The 23483-nt window shown below is 45.4% G+C and overlaps 1 protein-coding gene across 1 annotated transcript; it reads right to left on the reverse strand.

Annotated features, from left to right (window-relative positions):
• Positions 1 to 46: 46 nt before the first annotated feature.
• On the reverse strand, positions 47 to 21976 carry LOC115575996 (zinc finger X-linked protein ZXDB). The gene is made up of 5 exons (XM_030408453.1): positions 21371 to 21976; positions 9078 to 9416; positions 8511 to 8855; positions 6892 to 7148; positions 47 to 6696 (listed from the first exon to the last, which is right to left on the reverse strand). Exons 1-5 carry the CDS (start codon positions 21771 to 21773, stop codon positions 6466 to 6468), a joined length of 1575 nt encoding a protein of 524 aa, XP_030264313.1. The 5' UTR covers positions 21774 to 21976; the 3' UTR covers positions 47 to 6465.
• Between the last annotated feature and the right edge of the window lie 1507 nt (positions 21977 to 23483).

Consider the following 23483-nt stretch of genomic DNA (forward strand, 5'->3'; position numbering starts at 1 on the left):
GTCCTGTTGGCGGCGTGCAGAGGAAATGAGAGGCGTCAGGCTCGGCTGGTAGTTTCAACATTTATTGGTTTTGTTTGAATTTGAACACTAAAAAGTACCCGGCTCTAAAACAGGTCATCAACATATAAAACAAAACACCATCACCATCGCCTTCATCGTCACATCATCATCATCATCATGGCGGACAGCTGTAACGTGGCGTCACTGACATTCAGCCGGCGCTGCTGTGATCAACACGAGGCAGCGAGCTCGACCACCGTGAAACAGACTCTGGGTCAGTTTCACCTCATTCTCATCTGTTCTGTCTATTTCCTGTCGGGTGGCGTCCTCTCTCTCTCGCTCGCTCGCTCGCCCTCGCCGTCACTCAGCTGCAGCACTTTTTTAAAACTGGTATCGTTATTAAATAGGAAACTCTTTAAGATTTGGTTTTAATTAGTCTGCTGAATTACAAAACAAGGGCACATTTTTATCAAAAGTATTGCATCAAATCCAAACACTGAGATGAACTTTGAGACGAAGAGTCAGTTCATGAGATTTTACAGGAGAAAGATTCAACCGAACATTAAAAAACCCTCCAGGACGTCAGACGTCCGTCACGTCTGTCGCGTCCTCACAGACAAAAAGTAAAACAACTTAAAAACATTAAAACGTCCCTTTCATCCCCTCGTTCCCACGTTTGCATCAAACAGTAGGAGGACCTCGGATCGTCCCCTGAGGAACCCCGCCGGAGGTTTACATCCTCCAGCTCGACTTCTTTAAACCGAGCGTCAGGGTTTCTTCCTGGAACCCTTCAGGATTATTATTTAAACTGATCCTCCTGCTAACATGCTAACACGTTAGCCTCGCCTGCAGGGTGGCGTCCCTTGTTTCGCTCCTTCACACCTGCCGAGGCTGACCTGAACAACTTCTCTCCACACGGGAACAACTCAACCACTTTTCAGAAAAACGGCCACCAGACACAATCACAGTGAGGACGAGGTGATATGTACACGTGATGCCAGCTGAATGCGTCTCAGTGCTTTAAAGTAATCTGAAGTGTGATATGTAACAAATACCTGCAGACTCCTCCTGGAAGAAAACGTCTGAGAGAAATGAATCAGGTGGAAATCAATAATAATAATAATAATAATTGATAAATAGCTTTGATCACATGAAACACTTGACGCTCCGCTGATCTACTCGTACTTCACATTAAATATTGTGCTTTCTTTACTCCATTACATTGACAGCTTTAGTTACTTCATACTTTTCAGCTTTAACAGATTTTAAAAAGTTAAAACGAATATTAAATACGTCTGTTAAATGAGCTCAATGTTAAAGTCATAATTACAGATCAGTGTAGCACATGATGCAGCACTCCTCTGATACTTTAGATACTTTAACTTGTAACAGTATTTTTCACAGTGTGATATCAGGACTTTTAAAGGAGCAGTCTGTGAGAAGAGGCCACTGGTTAGCTCAGTTAGCCGTGCAGCTAGTGGTCCCGTTAGCTGGGACAGCACAGGAGACTTGGACTGCTGGGGCTAGCTGGTTAGCATGCTAGCTTCAGTAGATATGTTGTGATACATGAAGTGGAATTTAATGGTTGATTTTTAAAATGTTTAAAAGAAGTGCTGCGTCTGAACACACGAACACGCTCGACTTTAAGCTACTAACTTATTTTTCCCTTTTTTAAATCTTCAACCAGAAACATTTCTCTCTCTTTTATGGCTTTGTAAACACGAGGCAGGAGGAGCTCTGATTGGTCAACAGGTCACATGATGCGGCTGCTGTCAGGAGGTGCTCGGAGATACGAGGTTTCCCTCCGACAGCAGCTGTGAGCTAATGTGTAAACAGTGCCGTCCTGTAAAAACCACATAACTGCAGTGTTGAATGTAACCACTATATTTTGTTTTTGTGCGTTTTTTGGTTTGAATTAAAATCCGTCGGCAGCAGCAGAACATCTGGAAACATGATTCACATCAAAGCTTTTGTGCGTATTTCACATTTTAATCCCTTTAAACTTTAAATGTTTGTTCTGGTCGTCAGAGTTTATGGATAACTCTCGTTTCGTTGTTCGTTTCCCTTTAAGTGCTTCATAACTTCATTCAAAAGTGCTACAAAAATCATCGTTATTGATTATGATTTTGGAAAAATTGTCAATGCTGAAAATGTTGAACAACGAAAATATAGTTCAAATGTTTGTTACTTTGAATTAATGTTTTAACTTAATGATCAGAAATGTCTGCCAGATGTTTACGGATCGATACGGAAGCTTAGGACTGACCCAGAAAATTAATTATCATGATCAGAAAAATAAAGCGAAGCGCGTCAGATGAAACAATGTTTCTGACTCGGCGTCTCATCACTTTTATCTTCGCTGAGTATTTTCATTTTCTCTCAGTTTTCTCTGATCTTGGCCCGTCTGGGCTTCCATACATCAAAGCCTCCTGTTGTAACTGGTTCTGGAAGTCCGACAGACGAAATGTTCTGTTAATTTATAAATTCATATCTTCTTTACGGACTTCATCCGCAAACCTGAGAAGTTTGTGCGTTTGCAGTTTTGTGGTTTTTCAGGCTCTGAGACGCATTCAAAAAGAAAAAACAATAAAAAAACACATCATCAAAGTCAAATATCGACTGCTGAGGTAATGAGGTTCGTGTGGAAACAGGAAACAATGAAACACTTGAAATGTTTTCACAAGAAAAATGAGGTATGTGAACATGTGGAGGCTGAAAGTGCAACGAAGAAACTCGGCCAAGTCGCTCGGCCTTTACAGAAAAGTGGTTGGTTGATTCAGATGTTAGCGAAGCAGCAAGCTTTAGATATTAAAGCAGCGTTCAGAGGCAAAGACAGCAAATTAAACAGTTAATTAATTATTCATCATCGTTATCCATCAAATTAACGTATTGTTTTCCTCGACGGACTCGAGTCAACGATCCACCAAAACCAAACCGCCGCCTCGGTTTCTCACGTTTTAACAGCGGGATGATTTTTGTCTCACATCATCTTGTTTTTCATATTTTTGTTTGCTCGTGAGCTGCGAGCGCCGCCCTTCTACAGGAATCGAGCTCCGGCAGCTCGGCAGAGCTCCGGCGGCTCGGCAGAGCTCCGGCGGCTCGGCAGAGCTCCGGCGGCTCGGCAGAGCTCCGGCGGCTCGGCAGAGCTCCGGCTTCATATTGCTTCAATCTTTTGTTCAAACAAGTAAAAACAGAATCAGTGTCCGCTAGAAAAAGGTTCAGTTTGCACATTTACAAAGCGTAAAAACAATGGAAACAGCTGATTGTTCATGCTGAAGCAACATCCATATATGAAAGTAATCAGGATACATCACTGATATATTGATCTGTCATCTGATCCTTCTGCTCCGTCTCATCCTGTCGTACAGACGCTGCAGCAGGTGAAGCCAGAGTCCAACACACGCCAGCACGAACAGATGAAAAGGTCGGAATGATTCAAATAAGAAATAAACCGAACATGAACAGTTTTCATTCATTGGTCTCTCAAATTACAGAAATGAAAAAGAGTTGGTTCCCTTCGTTTCTCATGATGGACCACAAAAACATCCGTTTGGATCTGAACCGACGAAGCGGGCCAACGAAGCCTCGACGTCTCTCAACACACGTGACGATTAACGAGATCGTTACATGTCAAACAAACTGAACCGTCAGTCTGAACACGAACGTCTCATCTAAAGAAAGACTTATTAATGTGAAGGTTTCATTAATCTGTTTCATGTGATGGAGTGTTTGAAGGAGAGATACGTTTATCAATAACGCTTTACAATCAATCGAGATTATTCATTTTGGCAGGAGAAGGCTTCCGTAGAACGCGTCACCTCGGGGCTCTGGGTACCAACAAAAGAAGCGTGAGGCGTTCAGGGACCTACGTTTCCCCAGCCGTGCATTGGTCCTGCAGCTCAGAGGAAACAGAATATAACTGATATTTCCCAGCGTGCCTGAACGCTGCGGCACCAGGTTCATCTTTTTAGTTTTAAGATTTGAAAGTTTTAGTCGAGACCATCAGTTGGTCGTAAAGTTAAAACATTATTCTGATTCTTATATTCGTGTTTGACAGTTGACAAACTGAAGTCATCAGTTCTGTAGATATTTATCATAATTCTGAGATTAAATCTCGTTTATGTCTGTTAGAAGTCTGAAGCTCGTTTCTGCCACATGATGAAGTCAAACTGTCTCATGTTGTCGGCACATTTATCATTTTTACATCAACAAACATGGGAAACATTTTTCTTCAGGATCATTTTAGCGTCGCTGAATTCTGACCTGTGTTTAGATTTCAGCTGTTCTTTCTTTAACTGGCAGAAAAAAGCTTCCAGATTCATTCATGTCAAGAAAACAAGTTTGTTACGTCTAGAAAATAAAAAGATTTTTTTTTTCAGCAGAGAACGTGTTTGTTTTTTGCTTTTTGTGTTTTTCTCTTTAGATCTTTTCTCCGTCGGCAGTGACGAGCCTCCGTACAGATCAGATCTACATCTGCAGCGGTTAGCTCGGATCTGGTTTGTTCGTCGGGAGGTAATCTGTGTGTCAGCTGAGGTTACTGAACCCAACAGGACTGACAAACGAGGGAGGATGTGAGGAAAGAAAGAAGGAAGCAGAGGAGAAAACCGTTGCAGATTAAAAAGCCTTTCTTTCTCTTTTCTGTCGTTTCTTCATCATCAGTTCTGTCTGAAAAGTAAAAACTGTACAACAAACGTAAAAAGGATAAAAACGGCTGAGATTCACATTCAACAAGTCCAAACAATCGGTGCCACTGATGGAGTTTTATCTTCTTCAGGCTGTTTTTCTGAATGAGTGGCGACACAAGAATCCTTAAAGATCGTCCAAAAATCTAAAATATGACGCAAAAAATGCACCTGACAAAAAGACGGTTTAAAAAACAAGAGAAGAAAAACTATAAAGAGCACTTTAAAATCAAACAGGTAGAAAAATCAAAGGTCACTTCTCTGTGACCGTCCACGAAAACTAAAACCACGATCATCACCACCAGCAGGAGGAGGAGGAGGAGGAGGAGGAGGGGAGGAAACAGGAAACAGGAAACAGGAAACAGGAAACGACGCTCCGTCTGTCCGACTGCTGAGGCGACGAGCTTATTGCAAAAAAATTCACCTGCCGGGACAGAAAGTCACCTGCAGCAGCTGGAGCTCGTTTCCTGTCAACAGGGAGGATTCTAGATATTTTACAGAAGAAGAAGAAGAGGAAGAAGAGGGAGAGGAAGAGGAAGAGGAAGAGGAAGAGGAAGTGGAGGTGGATGTACAGCAGGAGGAAGAAGTTTTCCAACATTTTTGTTTCCCTTCGTCTCGTCTGATTGGACGCCTCCTCGTTAAGTGCTTCTGTTTCAGGGTTCACTTTTGCTCCTCGGATCAGATTCTGGGATTTCAGCCGGTCTCAGGTGTTTACTTCCTGTTCCGGGTCCACTCAGAGGAGCTCGTCTCATTCTGGTCCAGTAGAGTCGCTCATCAGATCCACTGAGATTCAGCTTCAAGTCACTGATGTTAAAATTAATTTCAAAACCCCTGAAATCTTTTAATTTGAAGTTTTTATGGAAAACATGAACTGTCTTCTGAACGTGATGACAAACATCAGTAATTATTATTCGTCAGCCACCAGCTGGTCGGATCGCTGCAGGCGGACCCCGCCACTCTGACACGGAGCTGGTGGAGGAGGCGGTCTTCGGGTCGCTCCGTTTCGGTTGAGATCTGTTTTACTTTGAAAAGACCACCTGGAAGTGGATCCAGAACAGACCGGGTCAGAGCCGGACTGCAGCTGGTTCTGGGAGGAGACGTGATGTCACGTGAGCTTCGTCCAGACGACGAGCGGCAGAACGACTTTATTCTTCTGTTCCTTTTATTCACTCTGTCATCAAGAAGTTTGATGTTTAACTTATTTTCCTTCTTCTTGTTTCAAAAATCAGATTTGAAATTAAATCTTAATTATAATTAATCATGAGACATTTAATTTGACCTGCTGCTCGACAACGATTCAGATATTTATATAAAGACGAACGATCACTTTCAGTTCGTTCTGAGTGAGTTCACCAGTAATCAATGAAACATTTCATTAATCAGTGAAAACATCCAATTATGAGTTTTATAACTCTGAACTGAAAACAAGTCGTGTGAACTTTAACTTCCTGTCATTTTAAAGAGTAAAGATCAAAGATTCTGATCACTTCCTGTTGTATTTCAGAGTAAAAGTCGGTCTGCCTCCCGGCTGCTCCGGTCTGAGTGCCGCTCGGTTTCTTCAGATGTTTGTTTGATCCTGGATTCAGATCCTGATGTGTCCCTCTCAGGGTCTCAGGTCTGTGGTTCTGATCCGGTCTCTGGTCTGTGGTTCTGATCCGGTCTCTGGTCTGTGGTTCTGATCCGGTCTCTGGTCTGTGGATCCTCCTCTGGTCTCATTTTGTTCAGCTTCTATTGATCCCATTTCTGTGTTCCAGTTGAGACCAGGCGACCCTCTCTGTCGGGATCAGTGCTGGGTCCGGACGTGGCTGTGGAGGCGGGTCGCCGAGGAGAACCTCTTGCCGCACTCTGAGCAGCGCAGCACCAAGGCGGTGCTGCCGGGTGGAGATGAGGGTGACGCCGTGTCGGCGGCAACGTTTTCTGCGATGTGAGTCTGACGGTGAGCCTTCAGGAGAGACATCCGACTGAACCTGCGGCCGCACTCCTCGCACTCTGACCACACCCTCCGCCTCTTCTTCTGCAGAAACACACAGGAAACAGATGTTCAGAGAGCAGACGGGCGACCATCATCATCATCATCATCATCATCACTGTGAAGGTGTTTGATCATTTTAAACTTTTATAACAGCTTTTAAAAATCATCACGTTTGCTTTGTCATTAATGATCAAACAACAAATCTGCAGAAACGTCCAACATGTTGTTCCTCCTCACCTTTCTCCCTTTGTCCTCCTCCTCTTCCTCTTCTTCCTCTTCCTCTTCCTCCTCTTCCCTGGTTGTCAGGGGCGACGGGCAGGTCAGGCCAGGCAGCTGGACGCCGTCTTGGCGGTCGCTGCCGCCTTCAGTCGCCAGAGCGGCCAGCGTTTCGTTGGCGGCGGCTGCGGCGGCGTCCTCGTCCTCCTCGAGCAGCTGAGATGGAAGAGTCAAGAGACGATGAAGCATCGAGGCAGAAGAGCGACGACCCGAAGATCCTGAAGACAGAGAGACAGAAACACAGTAATCAGATTATTTATTTACCCTCTCTCTCCTCCTCACAGCTTCAGAACAGCCTCGTTACTTTAGTTTGATGCATCTGAGGTGAATTCTGGATTCTTGTTATTTCCCACCATCAGCAGACTGATGTGGACCAATCAGAGCACATCACGCACGGCAGACGCAGCGAGACGAGACAAAGACGTAAAAGACGTAAGAAGGCGTAAACAGACAGAGAGGGAGACTGGAATGTGGAGAAAAGGCGTGTTAGTGTCTCGTATCTGCAGAGAGTTTCTGATTTTCTCTCTTTGTTGCTGCTCGGGACGCTTTACCAACCCAACATGTGTCTATTTGACGTCCTGGGAATGAGACTCAACAATCAACTGTCTTTGTGGTGCGTTCAGGAACAGCTGGGACAAATCCTACTGATTCTACCTTTAACTTTAATAGTCTTTGAATTCTATTAATATGACGTGAGCTTCAGTGAGCTTTGACCACAAATGTCCTTCAGAGGGAGACTTTTTACTCTGATACTCTGAGTACATGTCAGAGCCTGTAATCTATTACTTTACTGGAGTAAACAAGCTGGATCACTACTTCTACTTTTACCAGAGTCTGTTTGTACACCTGAACGTCTCCTGGAGGACAGACTGAGACTCGTCCTCAGTAACAGAGTGTTTCAACAAACTGTCCACCAGAGGGCAGTGACATCACACACACACACACACACACACACACACACACACACACACACACACACACACACAGTATTTAGATGTGTGCATTTCTTAAGAGTTAAAAGACTTTTTTCTTAAATTGTTGTTATTCATTTATTTTTAATCACTTTCTGTTGTTAAACATTTTTAGATTTTATTTCATCTTATTTTCTTGTGTTCTGAATTCTTCTCCACATTTTACTGTTGCCTGTTTTTAAAATAAATCTTTATGTATTTATTTGAAATATAATCATTTTGTAGTCATGCTGCAGCCTGCAGGCTTAAAATGATATAAATATACATAAATAATATCTACAGAAACATGAAGCGTCTGGTACGTTTGTGTTTTAAATATCTGTTTTATTCATTATATTTAATTTTTGTATCTTCAGCTCAAAAACCAATATGTTCTTATATGATTTTATAAATATGCCGTTTATAATTAATTGTTTTGTGGTATTTTATTCTTATTTATCTGATTTATTTTCTTCACTCATCTGAATTTTTAAATAAACATATTTGGAATAAATATTTTTCAGAATCACCATTTTTTTTATCCGACACTTTCTCTGGTTGTTTCTCTCTCAGGTGTCTCTGCTGATTCGTCTGCAGTGCAGGTGAGCTGTCGGGGGTGCTGGGGCTCACCTGTGGGGCTGAGGGGGGGTCCAGGTGAGGGTCCAGGTGACGGTCTGCTGTTGTTCTTCTGACTGTCTGCAGCCTCCTCATCAGGAGAGAACACCTCCATGTCCTCCAGAGGAGTCCAGCGGGGGTCCTGCTGGGGGGAGGAGGGGGAGGGCTCCAGAGTCAGAGAGGGGGCGGAGACAGGTGGCACCTGCTGAGCCCCGCCCTCACCCAGGCTCCGCCCACCACCTCCTCCTCCATCGAGCTCTTTGATCTGCCACACGTCACTGCACCACTTCTGACCAAAGACCTTGTCCAGGATGGGAACCCAGTCCTGAGAGACCGAGAGGACGGGGGGACGCTCCGGCTCTGAGGGGGGAGGAGGGGAGGAAGGATGTGAGGGAGGAGACATGAAAGGAGGATGAGGAGGAGAATTAAGGAGGTGAAAGAAAGGAGAGAAGAGGAGGCAGAAAGTGAATGAAGGACGGCGGGAGGAATAAGGAACAAGATAAAAAGAGATTCAGAAATAAATTCATTTTGGACATTGAAAACAAACAAACAAACAAACAAACGTCTCCTCTCGTCTCTCACCGTCTCTCTCCGTCGTCTCTTTGGGCTTGGTGACCTCGGCTGGTTCCTCTCGGGCGTCCTCAGAGTCGCTGGGTGACACCGAGTCGTTCTCTGAGCCTCTCCTCCGCCCCCCTGCTCCTCCTCCTCCTCCTGCTCCTGCTCTCCCCTTCTCTCCTCCCCCTCCTCCCCCTCCTCCTCCCCCTCTGTCGGAGCTCTTCCCCAGCCTCTCCTCCAGCGTCTGCTGCTCTCGCTCCATCTTGGTGATCTCCAGCAGCAGGTCGTCAAACGACGCCTCAACGATCTTCGTCAGCTCGCGAACCGCGAAGTCCAGGACCTGCTCCATGACCGACTTCAGCTGGTCTGAGGAGAGAGACCGTGACATCATCATCATCATCATCATCATCGTCATCATCATCATCAGCCAAGTAAGTCAATTAAAGAGTTATCATCTCAATAAAAACATGTTTTTACCTCCTAGATAACGACAATAATTCAACAGGTTTTTGATCAATAACTCAGCCACATCACTGAGGCCCCGCCCCCAATAAATCATGTGACCTGCAGTCGCTCTGATGACCCACTTTCTGCTCAAAATAAATAAATAACCGTTAAAAACCGTTAATCTGATCTCATGAACAATCTGCTGCCTCTAACTGTTACACTCACTGTGTGTGTGTGTGTGTGTGTGTGTGAGTGTGTGTGTGTGTGTGTGTGTGTGAGGTGTGTGTGTGTGAGCGTGTGTGTGAGAGTGTGTGTGAGTGTGTGTGTGTGTGTGTGTGAGCGTGTGAGTGTGTGTGTGTGTGTGTGTGAGTGTGTGTGTGTGTGTGTGTGTGTGTGAGCGTGTGTGTGAGAGTGTGTGTGTGTGTGAGTGTGAGTGTGTGTGTGTGTGTGAGCGTGTGTGTGTGTGTGACACACAGCATTATGATGCAGAGCTGCAGGGACATCCTGCCCGACAGATGTTAGAAAACACAACAACATGTCGCATCATCAGGATTTTAGAGGTTTTATGAGTCGAGTGATGATTGAAACCAGATCATTTATCATATCAAGACCATAATATCCATCAAATGATCCCAATATGATTTTTATTTATAACAATACATTTAACTTATTTAGCACTTCTCAAACTACTCAAAGATGCTTAAAACCATTTTAACCACACTGCAGCGTTGATGTAAAGAGACATCAGTTAATAATTTAACCCTGACTGGTGTTGCTTGTGATTTTACATCTTAACAAACTAACTGTGACTCATTAACTCGTTTGCAGTGAAGAAGAGCTTCAGAGTCAGCTGACTGAGTGATGACATGCCTGTTGTCATGGTAACCACAGGTCTGTGAGTCATGAAAATAATTAGACACCTTCAGTTTACAGTGACGTCGCTGTCGGCCTGCAGCTGCTCCTGCTGTGTCGGAAACATCGCCATCACATACTGTTACCAACGTCCAGCTGCTGCAGGGAAGATCAGCGCTGAGCCACAGCTCCACCACACCTCCATCACAGCTCCACCACAGCTCCACCACAGCTCCACCACAGCTCCATCACAGCTCCACCACACCTCCACCACACCTCCATCACAGCTCCATCACAGCTCCACCACAGCTCCATCACAGCTCCACCACAGCTCCACCACAGCTCCACCACAGCTCCATCACAGCTCCACCACACCTCCATCACAGCTCCATCACAGCTCCACCACAGCTCCATCACAGCTCCACCACACCTCCATCACAGCTCCACCACACCTCCACCACACCTCCACCACAGCTCCATCACAGCTCCACCACAGCTCCATCACAGCTCCACCACACCTCCACCACAGCTCCATCACAGCTCCATCACAGCTCCACCACAGCTCCACCACAGCTCCACCACACCTCCATCACAGCTCCACCACAACTCCATCACACCTCCACCACACCTCCACCACACCTCCATCACAGCTCCATCACACCTCCACCACACCTCCACCACACCTCCATCACAGCTCCATCACAGCTCCACCACAGCTCCATCACAGCTCCACCACACCTCGATTTCAGCTCCACCACACCGCCACCACACCTCCATCACAGCTCCATCACAGCTCCACCACACCTCCATCACAGCTCCACCACACCTCCATCACAGCTCCACCACACCTCCACCACAGCTCCACCACACCTCCACCACAGCTCCATCACAGCTCCACCACACCTCCATCACATCATCATAACAGCTCCACCACATCTCCATCACAGCTCCACCACACCTCCACCACAGCTCCATCACAGCTCCATCACAGCTCCATCACAGCTCCACCACAGCTCCATCACAGCTCCATCACAGCTCTACCACAGCTCCACCACAGCTCCATCACAGCTCCACCACAGCTCCATCACAGCTCCACCACAGCTCCACCACAGCTCCATCACAGCTCCAACACATCTCCACCACATCTCCATCACAGCTCCACCACACCTCCATCACAGCTCCACCAGAGCTCCATCACATGTTTCATGACATCTAGGGAACAAACTGGTCCAGTGCGTCTCTGCAGCTCTACAACTTGTCATTAAAACAGTTTTGTGACACATTTAACTTTTTAATAAAAGTATTTCCTGTGATTTGGTTATTGCACCAAGTCATGTTGTGATTCATTGTTCTGCCATATTAACACATTTTATTCTGCAGCTTCATGTTTCTGCTTGAACTGTGTCTGTTGGCTGTTATTTTCAGTGTGGGGCTGATGTAGCGTTGAATAATGCTAATGCTAATTATTTCACTGTGAGCTGAGAGTCATGTAACTGATTTCCTTTTTATTAAACCCTGAGCTCTGTCAGCATTAAAGGGACAGCTTGTAATTTTGAGTCAACTTTTGAATATTGATTATATTTGTTGAGAACAGCAGTTCAACACAGGTCCGGTTCTCCTGGGACAGTTTGGATCTCTGCCCCACCTGAACGAGCTGACCTGTCCTCGTCCTGCCGAGCTGGTAGGAACAAAAACTGCAGCCACATCTTCAACACGCATGACAACAGAAATCACAATCACGCCATTTTCTGGTCTCTCCATGATGCTAATCAACAGCCTGCATGTGTTAGCATGATTCTGTCTTTAAAACCTTTAAATTCTGTCTCGCTCATTTATAGTTTTCCTTTTTTGTTGAAGTTTAGCAATGCTACCACTAGCACTGCTAACTCAAGCTAGCTAACGTTAATGTCTCCAATGCTAATCACTGCCGTGACATGTTTGTTTCCGTGTGCAGTGTCACGCTGCACAAACCGTGACACCGCTGTTCAGTTAAGAAACGTGTTTGTTGGTGTTAAAGACACGCGGAGCAGTAAAATCCTCTCATGTGTGACTCAGTCCTGTCGGAGCTGATGACGGGAGTTTGAAGGAACATCAGTGATCCAGATGTTTCATCACTAAACTCACATCAGGATCAGATGTTGTGTTTTATTGATGTTCCTGTTATTTCGTCCACGGCCTGTTTATGATTTTAATTGAGCACTCGATAACAAAATGTACAGAGTCGACTCACGAACATGTAGTAAAGACTATATATATCAGAGGACACAGACTCTGCGTTTCCTCGTTAATGACCATTAAGTTCTTAATGAGGCTTGTTAAAGGGGAATTCCAGCCTGTCGTGTGATCTGTTCTCAGATCAGCTCGGCTGTGATTAATGGCCTCAGATCAGAGACGATAACAGAGACAGAGAGGACGTTTGTTCTGTTTCTGTGCAGACGTGTGGAGTCTGTACGAGCGTCAGCTGCTGACAGGCGACACTGAAGTCCTCCGAGAACAAGATGGTGTCGGTTCACTGAAGAAAAGGAAAACATCTTCCATTCTTTCTTTTCCTTCTTTTATTGAAGACGCTCTCACTGTTAGCGTGACCGACTGTAGCTGGTTTAGAAAACTCAGAATATAAATTTTGCTCCTAAATGAACATTTTACGAGACCATGAAGTCAAAATGTGATTCTGTATCTAAAAACATTTAGTGTTGAAGTGTTTGACAAACAAGGACCAAAGAAACAAAAACTGACGATTAATGATGGAGATTATTCTGCAGATTATTACCTCAATTAATCCTTTTTAATGATTTGTGACATGTTTCTTCTGTCTTCATCTTGTTTTGTTCGACAGTCAGAAACACAATTATTGTAAAGTCTGAGTATTTATCTCATTCATCTGATATCAAACTGAGAAAAATTAAAAGTTTGATATCTTGTAGAGAAATTTACCTTCAACGATTCATCAAAAATTAAAATGCCTAAATGTATTTTCTGTAGATGTCACTGACTGCTGGTTTCAGCTCTGAGTGTGATACGACATCACAACAAAGATATTATATTTCTCCAGTAAACATTAATGTTCAGACGACACGTGTGAACAAGTTCGAGACGATTCAGACGATCAACAGATAAAACTGCTGAGTGTGAAGCTTTCCTGTTCTCACATAATTACATGTAATTAAATAAAATGTCTGAGTTTTAAAAAGAAAAACAAGACATTTAAAGACGTTGGACTCTGGATCATTTGGCAGTAAACTCTGACATCATCGTTTTCTGAATGAAACGATGATGTCATTACCAGCTGCTCTCAGATCAGCTGTCAACTTTGATTTCTCCACATTTTCTCTGAGGTGTGTGTGTGTGTGTGTGTGTGTGTGTGTGTGTGTGTGTGTGTGTGTGTCTCTAACGCTCCATTTGACGCTCGGGGCAACAAACACCAGCTCTGGTAAAATGGCCGTCGTTGGCGGCAGCAGTCGGTCTCTGTGCTGCAGATCAGACGAACAATGAGCGTCGCGTGCTGATCATTAAAGTCTGAAGCTTCAGGCGGACTGATGCTGGATCTCTGACGCCCTGAGACCAATCAACCAATCAATCAACTCAAAACAATTTCCCCAAACACTGAAATTGTACGGTAAGTTGATCCTTTCATGCAAAGTGTTTCCATCATGTGGAGTCAATGTGGATACATCCGATAACTCGAGTATCACACATAAAAGTAATGCATTACATGTGGATTACTTTAATGAGTAATAGCTGATAAATTGCATCAACTTGTTTTAACCAGATTTAATTTATTACATTTATTCGTGTCGGCTCAACGTGACAGAAACGCTCAAACTTTCACCTTCAAGTCTCCAAAAACTACTTTTCACTTCACATTTCAGTCTCATCAAATATAATTATCATACATAATCAGGCCACCCAGCCTGTTAATGGGTTTAATTTATAGTTTTTGCAGTTTAACATTATTTCGGCTGCTCGTGTTGAGACGTAACTTAATGAAATGTTTTCTGTTCTCAGTGAGGTGAAGTCAACGCAGGTCGAGGTCTCTGACTGCTCCGAGGATTCAGGGTCAGACTCCACATGAACATACAAACATACAAACACATGTCCATACGAACATACGAACACATGTCCATATGAACATACGAACACATGTTCTCAGGCGTGTCCATATGGTCACATGGGGGGGGGGGGCAGTGGGAGGAGTCAGTCACACAACTCATGAAGAATTTATGAAGTTTTGTTATAAATGAAACAGTTTGTGAGTTGAGCTGAAATCATTAATCGATGAGGCGATTTAAGTAACTATCTATAAAGTACTCCATTACATTTCTCTAACAGCTTCAGTTACTTTACAAATGAAGATTTTTACTCCCAAAAAACGTTGGCATTGTTTTACATTTACACACAGACGGAGGAGCGTGATGTGAGTGAAGCCTGAGCGGAGATATTGTGTAGTTTACTGTCCGACACATTCACACTTCTTCTCTTCTTTCTGAACACGCATCAGAATCGTTTGTTTCAGAACACTGTCACATGTTTGGGCCAATACGGTTATTAGAAATCATGGAACTGGACACTGATATTCAATCAATCAACCAGTAGATCAGCAGCACATTTTTAAATCACTGCTGATGAACAGAAACATGAATCTGGACCCTGATGATCGGTCGACTTCTGGTCAGAACTTAAATGTTTCAGTGGTTCTAATCCTGAAATCTGCCTGACGACAGTCACTAACAGCACTAGTTGAGTAACGGTTCAGTTTCTAATCAGTAGACGGCTGTAGTCTGATTACTGAGAGGACTTTATGAATAAACGGGACTTTGAGCGATGATGACGTAACGATGACGTAACGACACACTGAGATTCATCGAGATCCGTTTTGGTTCTGAATCGTTGGCGGCTGAGTCGTGATGGAGTGACGAGGCGGTGAGGATCCTCACCTGTCCTGACCTGCACTTCCTCCACCGCCGCCGCGCCGTGTAACGAGATCAACACGTGATAATTACATTAGATTCTGGTTTCAGTTTTGATTGGAGGTGGTTGGACTCCTGCAGGTCTCTGGGGGGGGGGGGGGGGGGGGGGGGGTCTCCCTCTGTCTCAGATCTGTCCGGGCGTTCATTTAATAACTTAAACAAACAGAATCCACCTCAGCGCTGCGTGTCCTCGTCCTCCTGCTGCTCTCCATCCTTTGTTTGTGCACAGCGAGCAGACGTGGCAGTGAAAGCGTAGCCTAGTTTCCTCTCTGCGAACACTCTCACAAAGCAGGCGACCTTTGACCCGAGCGTGTCGAGGCCGCGGCCTCATTATCTCGCTGTCTGTTGGTCCTGCTCTCTGCTTTTATTACACGCTTTGCTGCACGCTCTGTTTACATGGTGACGCTGACAGCAGCAGCTCCTTCATCACGGGGTTACTACGTATCACTGCGTCAGTGTTTGAAATCAAACTCCAGCCGTCAGAAGTGAGTGTGGAAGTAAACAGACTGACTCAAAATGGTGGACGACAACAGAATGCTAACTCACAGCTAATTAGCTTCAACAAGTCTGCTCAGAAACTGGAGTTCTGCCGGTCGGGACATAAATCAGCAGGCAGCAGTCGCCTCTGGAGCTCTCGTGGTGCAAAGATCAAGAATAAATCACCTCCCTGGGAAAGAGGGAGGACAAGTGACAGCCAGAGAACTGACTGTGGACAGCTGCTGGAGACACAACGAGCAACAAACCTCCCAACAACAGATTAAGAAAAGATTAACTTCACTGCTGCTGGACGGCGTCAGACGACCAGCGAGAGGCTGAAGAGAAAACTCAACTCTTCAAACTTCGAACGTCTCTGGCCTTTAACGCTCGTTTGAATGTTTTCTAGTAAGGACTCTTGTAAGAGTCTTGACTTCCACTCGAACAGAGTGAAGAAGCTCCAGTGTCAGTATGATTAGATGTCACAGCATCATTCATCTCAGACCACAACATGAAACTGACGACTGGACAAACTGAAGGACTCCATGTTGATCTGTTTTTGTATCTGAGCCTAAAAAATGAAGTGGAGCTCCACAGGGTTCCATTCTGGAACCTCTTCAGTTCAACATCAAATGAAAAACTCATTTAATTGATAGTTTTAATTGAAGTTCAAGAAGTTCAGTTTCTGTAATGTGTCCAGAGTGAACCCTCTTCAATAAAGGATCTCTGAAAAGGAAACTGAACCAACATGTCCGCCGACACACAGATGTGTTTAACGATCTCAGCGGGTGACTGCGACCCAAACACAAATCAATCAGTTCACCCAGTAAGAGCTCCTGCCGGGCCGGCCCGGTTCTCCCTTCAGAGCCGGCTGAGACGTGAGCGTGTTGGACGATGCATTGTGATTGATCATCAGAACAAAGGCAATCATTTCCAATTAGAGCCAAACTCTTCAGCTCGTTAATGGTTTTATTCTAATTGTGTGTTTCCTCCAGAGGCTGAGGAGAGCTAATCATTTCAACAACACCAAAGAAAAACTGAGACAACACTGAAGAATTGTTTTTGGAGCCAAAGATTTAAAGTTGGATCTCAGCTTCAGTCCAGAGATCTCGATGTGGTCCTGGACCGGACCTCGGTTTTAACTTAATCACCTGAAGAATATCTTCAGAATTTAAGGACTTCTATCTTCTTCTGACAGTTCTAACAAACGCTGTGTTCACAGGTCTCAGGTCAGTCCTGAGTCAGACCATCACAGACCACCAAATACAGCAGTTTGTTTATGAAGTTCTGAATGGTTCTGTTGTGATCAGCTGCTCCGTTATGAAGCGTTCAGATTGCTCAGCCCTCACTGGTTCACACAACCTGAAGTAAAGTAGCTCACAGTTCATTATGTTTCATTTCATTACAAAATCATAAAGTATTCTGCAGCTCAGTGTTGGACAGAACATTCTGCCTCCTCTCGCTTGATATTTAAGACGTCCGCTCTGCTTCACTGCTCGACACTGTTATCACATTAAATCTGGGACTTTCTCGCACTAAACTGTAACTCCTGAATTGTGTTACTTCATTATCTGACTCGTGTGCGTCTCTTCTGTCGACCGTCTTTATAAAGCCGAGAATCACGCCGTATAAATAAAACCGCCTCGTCTGTTTGATTTCAGGTCACGGTCGGATATTTTGTTTTTATGTGCAGAATAAAATCCTGCTCAGGTCGGGATGTGATTGGCCGTCTCCGCTGTGATGTCACGTCTGTCCTGAGATCTTCTCTGATCATTGCGTGTCATGTCTGTGGCCTGGATTTCCAGAGGGGGAGGATGGGCGAGGAAGATTTGCGTGTCAGATGTGTGTTTGCGTTCGAGTGCGCAAATGTGTGCATGCATGCGAGAGAGTGCGGCGGCCTTGTTTCTCACGTGTCTCTGCATGTGGAGATGTGATGTTTGTGTGTGTGCGTGTGCGTGCTGCAGAAGTGAAACACCCAAACAAACACACAGCGGCCTCTGACATCATCAGTCCTGCTCTCATGGATTAATGTCAGCGGATCAGCTTTCACACGCGTCTCATGGTGATCTGATTCTGCTCACATCACTGTTCCTATCAAACATCTGTCGGCTCCATTAACTGACTCGATGATCAGCAGGAAATAAAACTATTTTCACAATCAATGAATCATTGACAGCCAGCTACAGCTCAACACCGGCTGCTTCCTGTTTGATATCACCATCAGTGAAGCTCTTTGTTGGTGGTTTTCTGACGCCATTATTCCTCATACTGATATCTTAGAACCACAAAATTACCTGATTAATCAATAATGTATTTATAATGTTGTGGATGATTTGTGTACTGCTTTGTCGTCTAATCATATTGATATTTCTGAACTTGTAACTCTGTTGGTTTCCTCTCGTGTATTTACAGGAATGTGGGTTCATGACGCGACACACAGTTGCACACTTGCATTGTAAACTACGGAAGCCCTCAGCGGTCAAGAGTCAAACATATCGTCTGTTTTCCAGAGACGACGAGTTTCACTGCATTTGTTTACTCGAGATCAGGTGTTTATTATTGATGTCACACGGGGAAATAATCTTGTTATGACATAAATAACAAGTATTGTTTATATTGTTTAGATATTGTATTAAAATCTAAGTCATATGTTTGAACTTTGACTGTTTGGGGCTTCCATAGAAAACTCATGTCAAAGCTACAGAGCTAATTGATCACCCAGCCATCAGCACCAGTACAGCCGCTGATGGGACTACTGGTGTCGTCAAACCAAGAACAACAACAGATTAACCAGACACATGAACACATCAATCAATAACTGAACTAAGAGCAGATTAATCAATAATGACATCAATCACCAGTTGCAGCCCTTCTTACTTTTACGTCACGTTGCAGACGATCACGCGACAAAACCAGAGAGCGTCCGTCTGTCTTTGACTCGCGACACAAAGAAAGACGCTCACGTGGTGTTGTCATGGCGATCAGCGTCCATCTTGTTTCTGTCTGTTTACAGCAGCTTGTACAGTGAACAGAGAGGCGGCCATGTTGGTTCAGGCCTTCATTATTCAGCATCAGCACGTGTTCAGAGATTTAAACGTTTCACTCAGTTTTTAAAAAAAGTGTTTCAGTCTGTTGGTTTGAGTTCTTTGTTGGACATCTGATGAGCATTTTTAATTTAACTGTGAGATGACAGTATCTGCAGTCTGCTCCGCTCGGTCCTGGTTTAAAACATAATGATCCAAGTTTTAAGTTTCATTTCAAAGGTAAGACGTATTACGACATCACAAAGAGTTTCTTACAACATATTGATTAAGGTGTGGTTTAATATTGATCGTTACAATCAGACTTCAATATGACTAAAATTGGGCCGATATGGGCGTTTTCCACTGATTGAGGATCAGTAATTTTGAAGCCGATTTGTTCTTTTTTTACGTCAGAGCAGTTTGTGGCAGACACTCACGTAACGTCACTCTGCAGACCTGAGGATCAAATGTCTGCAGAGTGGAAATAACAGAGTAGAAATCAGAAGCAGTCCAGCTGCGACATGTAACATCTGCAGTACGACTGTTTCATGAGGGGAAACAAACGAGCTGCAATAATACGACACATTTGTTACGATAACATATCACAGAGCAGGTCATTAAGTTCATCTCTCTGGATAACCAGCTCATCTCCGCGGTACAGGAGCAGGGTTCTCTTCCTCTCCTGGAGTTGTTGAATCCCCGGTGTGTCCCACCATCTCAGCATTACATCACACTGACTCCAGTCTGGAGTTACAGCGTGCCGTATGAGCACTAGTTGGGTCTCATACAGCAGAGCATGTAAAACAGACAGTCGAGGAGATGCTGAACGCTGCGAAATAGACGAGCAACGCGTCCGCGTCATTTTACGTGACATCATAAGGAATATGTTAACGCAGTGGATGATACAGAGGCACCAAGCGTGGGCTGCGTCTCTCACACTTCAGCTGCTGTAACGAGGGTCTGCTGTCACAGTGCAGCGTCACACACTCACCTGCTAACACCAGGAAGGTGGAGGACAGTGTTGGAACAGCATATGTAGAATAAGACAGAGCCGTATGAAAGTATAGACTTTGTTTCAACAACATAGAAACCTATTAAGGAACAGCTTGGATGCAGGTTGTTTATTAATGCAGCTGTATTATCCAGGACAATATGAGTATCGGATCAGAACTCGGTATCAGCAGATACTGAATATTAAAGGACTCGGATCGGATCGGGGTAAAAAGACCTGATTGGGACCAAAATGCATCGACACGATCAGCGAGGAGTAGCTGATCAAAAGAAACGCTTCAGTCATTCTTCAAGAGAAACATCAAACATGGTCAAAGAGTCTTAACGTGACGATGTTTGTTCTTCTTCATCAGTTCTGACAGTAAATGAAGAGTCGCTGGGTTTGGACCGGTGAAGACGTCACGCTGATTAATTAATTAATATGTAGAATGACCTGTAGCTGCAGCACCAGGACGGATCGTCTGCTCAGCTCCGTCCTGATTTAAACTCTCGCTGATCGTCGGCTGTATCTGATGGAGCTCGTGTGTCTGATCTGAGGCTGTAATATCACAAACTTGTCAGCGATATCCGACTGAGCCGCCACTCGTCTGAATCCTGCCGCTGACCTTTGTGTCCTGTCGTCTTCCTTCATTCAAACATCTAAACAAAATGGACTCCCTGCAGACGGATGCCCAGCGCTTCACCTCGTGGATGAGCAGTAAACCGTCCTGGAGGCACTTTTCTCTTTTCTGGTGTTTTCTGGTTGAACTGGCAGCGCAAATCATCTGCTGACAGTAAATCTGACTCGACAGCCGTAACAACAGTGAAAGACTCCGTCTGAATGTGAGAAATCGCCGCCCATGCTTCATCTTTGTCCTGCCTTCCCTTCGCGCCTCCACTCTTTTCTTCTCCAGTGAAACAGTGATTATGGGTCTGCCACGATGTGGGTCTACAGTCCCGTCCTCTCCTCCAGTCTGTTGCTTCTTTGTCCTGGTCCCCCCCCCCCCCACCACCACCTCCGCCCCTCAGTCCTACAGAGGACATGTCACAGAAAGCTGTAAATCTGGTTTTAAGATGCACCAGCTTCAGGATTGGAGGCGTCGTCTTTCTCTGTATTTTTACCTCCGCAGTGTCTTTGTGTTTGCGCCCGTGTTGCTCAACCAGCCACTTCTCATGAACCTGTTCTGTCAAAGTACACGCATGTGATCCGACATGACAGCCACATGTGGTATTTATGGAGCAGGAGGCCTTTGCCATCCATTATAATCTCCACTACGTGTTTCACCTTCATTCTGGTGCAGTTAAAGTCGTCCTGACACACAGGAGGCTGCATGACGACACACTGAAGCTTCTTTGTGCTGCTCAACATGTCAGCAGCTCGTGAATCTGCCTGTCTCACCTGCAGGCCTCACTTTCTCTCTGCAGCTCGTTTACTCATAAACCCTGAAAACGGCCTGCAGAGTTACGCAATCAGCGTTAGCGTGCAGAGACGGAGGGAGGAGTGTGTGTGTGTGTGTGTGTGTGTGTGTGTGTGTGTGTGTGTGTGTGTTGTATAACGGCTGCCTACCCACGACTCGTCCTCGCTGCTCCAGGCGGCGTGTGTCGGTGAGCAGCCCCAGCTCGGTGCCCTGCCCTCCGGGGGCGTGTAGCTGCTGCTGCCGCTGCTCGGGCTTTGTTCTGCCGCTGTCCGCCCGCTCGTCCCCCGCCGCCCTGCCAGCCTTGTTCTTACCAGACACCGGGGAGCCTCCGCCGTCCGCGGGGTTGGTGCTGGCTCGGCCCCGGGTCTCCCGCGACTGTAGCTGGAGCCTGAGCCGGCGGTTTTCTTGCTCCTTCACGGCCGTCTCCAGCAGCAGCGTGTTCAGGCTGGAGCCCACCGTCTTGCTTATTTCCTGGACGGCGAGCTGAACCACTTGCTCCAGCACGGACTCCAGCTGGCCCTGGAAAAACGAAATGTACACGGCCCCGTTCATGTTTTCGCCCCCTCGTATGGGAGGGCTCTCTCATTCTTCTGTACCCGAGCCCCCAGCCCACCCCCCTGCCCTGTCTCCCCGGCGGAAAACTGGGTAAAAATCGGCCCGGGTGTCTCTGTCGCTCCGGCGGCTGCTGGACTCGGTTCCTGCGGCTGCTGCTGCTCTCCGCCTCGGCTCACCGCGCGTGTTCGGCCCCTTCGGAGGCTACCGGAGCGACCCGAGTAGAGGCGCAGCGACATTTCCCCGCCCACATGTCTTGGCCCGCGCGCTCCGTGCACGCTCGCGCTCCTGCAGTTAGACGCGCCATTTTGGTTTTGAGAAAATCTCACGAGTCCAGAGAGAGTCAGAACCGAGACACCTGACCCGGACCCGGCCGAGCAGCGGGCCTCAGGTAGCTACACTGGTACCGACCCACCGAGCCTCACACGGACTCCTGGACTGCACTGGACTCATTTGTTGAGCTAACGTGCTGCTAGCTTACTTTGTGCCTCTTTGTTCCCTCTCAGCTGCTCACATGTTCACAAACAGCCTCATCTTAATATAATTGTTCCTCAGAGTCACACTGATACTTCACAGCAGCAGCTCACTGAAGTTCCCATCAGCCGATTGTTGTTTGATTATTACATCAGCTACCAACTGTCCCTTTGTTTCTGAGTTTGAATATTCAGTTTGATATGCAATGAAACAAAGGAAGTGAATCTTTAAAGGAGCAGTCTGTAGTTTAGTAGAAGAAGTTCAAACAGAATAATCAACCAGCTGCTCTCAGAGGACGATCAGGTCCACAACAGTGAAGCTAGACAGGTGGCAGGGTCCGCCACATATAAACAGATAAACAGTATAACTGTGTTTCTGTCCTTTAAGGTCAGTTTGTTTCTTCAGGCGTGACAACAGAGAGTTTATCAGGTCTGTCGACATGCTGAACTGGACCTTTGTTACATCGTGTTGTTGTTGTGCTGGAAAAATCCATAATCATGTCATCAATGTTCATTTTTAGGACATTGAAGTTTCTGCAGATGAACCACTTGGTTAATCAATAAGTCAGATGATGTAACCAGTAGCTCTTTTTTAACGAGTCGCCCTATGAAGGTTGTAACGAGTGGATTTATTGATCATTTGCTTGCTGTACAGGTGAGTTGAGGCTGTAATAAGAGTGATTTGGAGATTTTTTCATTTATGAATCTTCGGTTTTGTCTTTTCCTTCCTCACAGATCGTCGTTGACCTTCTGGATGAGAGCTGCACACCAGATGACTGTTTAATAATCCTTTATTAATGACTGATTAGAACTTACAGCTGCTGACGTGACATCTATTGTCAGAAACACATCAACAGGCGACAGCAGCTGTAAGAATCCAGTTGATACAGACGAGGAACAGCCGAGCTTCATGTAGAACTGAAATCCTGCTGTGTGATTTGTTGTGACCTGAATAATTCAGATGTCTCTGTGTGTTTCCCTGCAGCTGCTCGTACTGATGGTTTATCCCGGAGCATCGTCATCAGCTTTAGTAAATACATCGTTAAAATCCACATTTATTATCAGATAATGCGTGATCTGCAGGTTTTTTCTTCCAGCTGTAGGAACATCAGCTCCACATGACGGAGCAGACGGAGCTTCACCACCACATACATGTATCATTACAGTCTGTAATCACATACTGCAGGTAACATGTGATTACAGACCCGCCCACTTCCTGTTCAGCTTCTGTCATCTC

This window comes from Sparus aurata, chromosome 23 (assembly GCF_900880675.1).
Source record: "Sparus aurata chromosome 23, fSpaAur1.1, whole genome shotgun sequence".
NCBI lineage: Eukaryota > Metazoa > Chordata > Actinopteri > Spariformes > Sparidae > Sparus > Sparus aurata.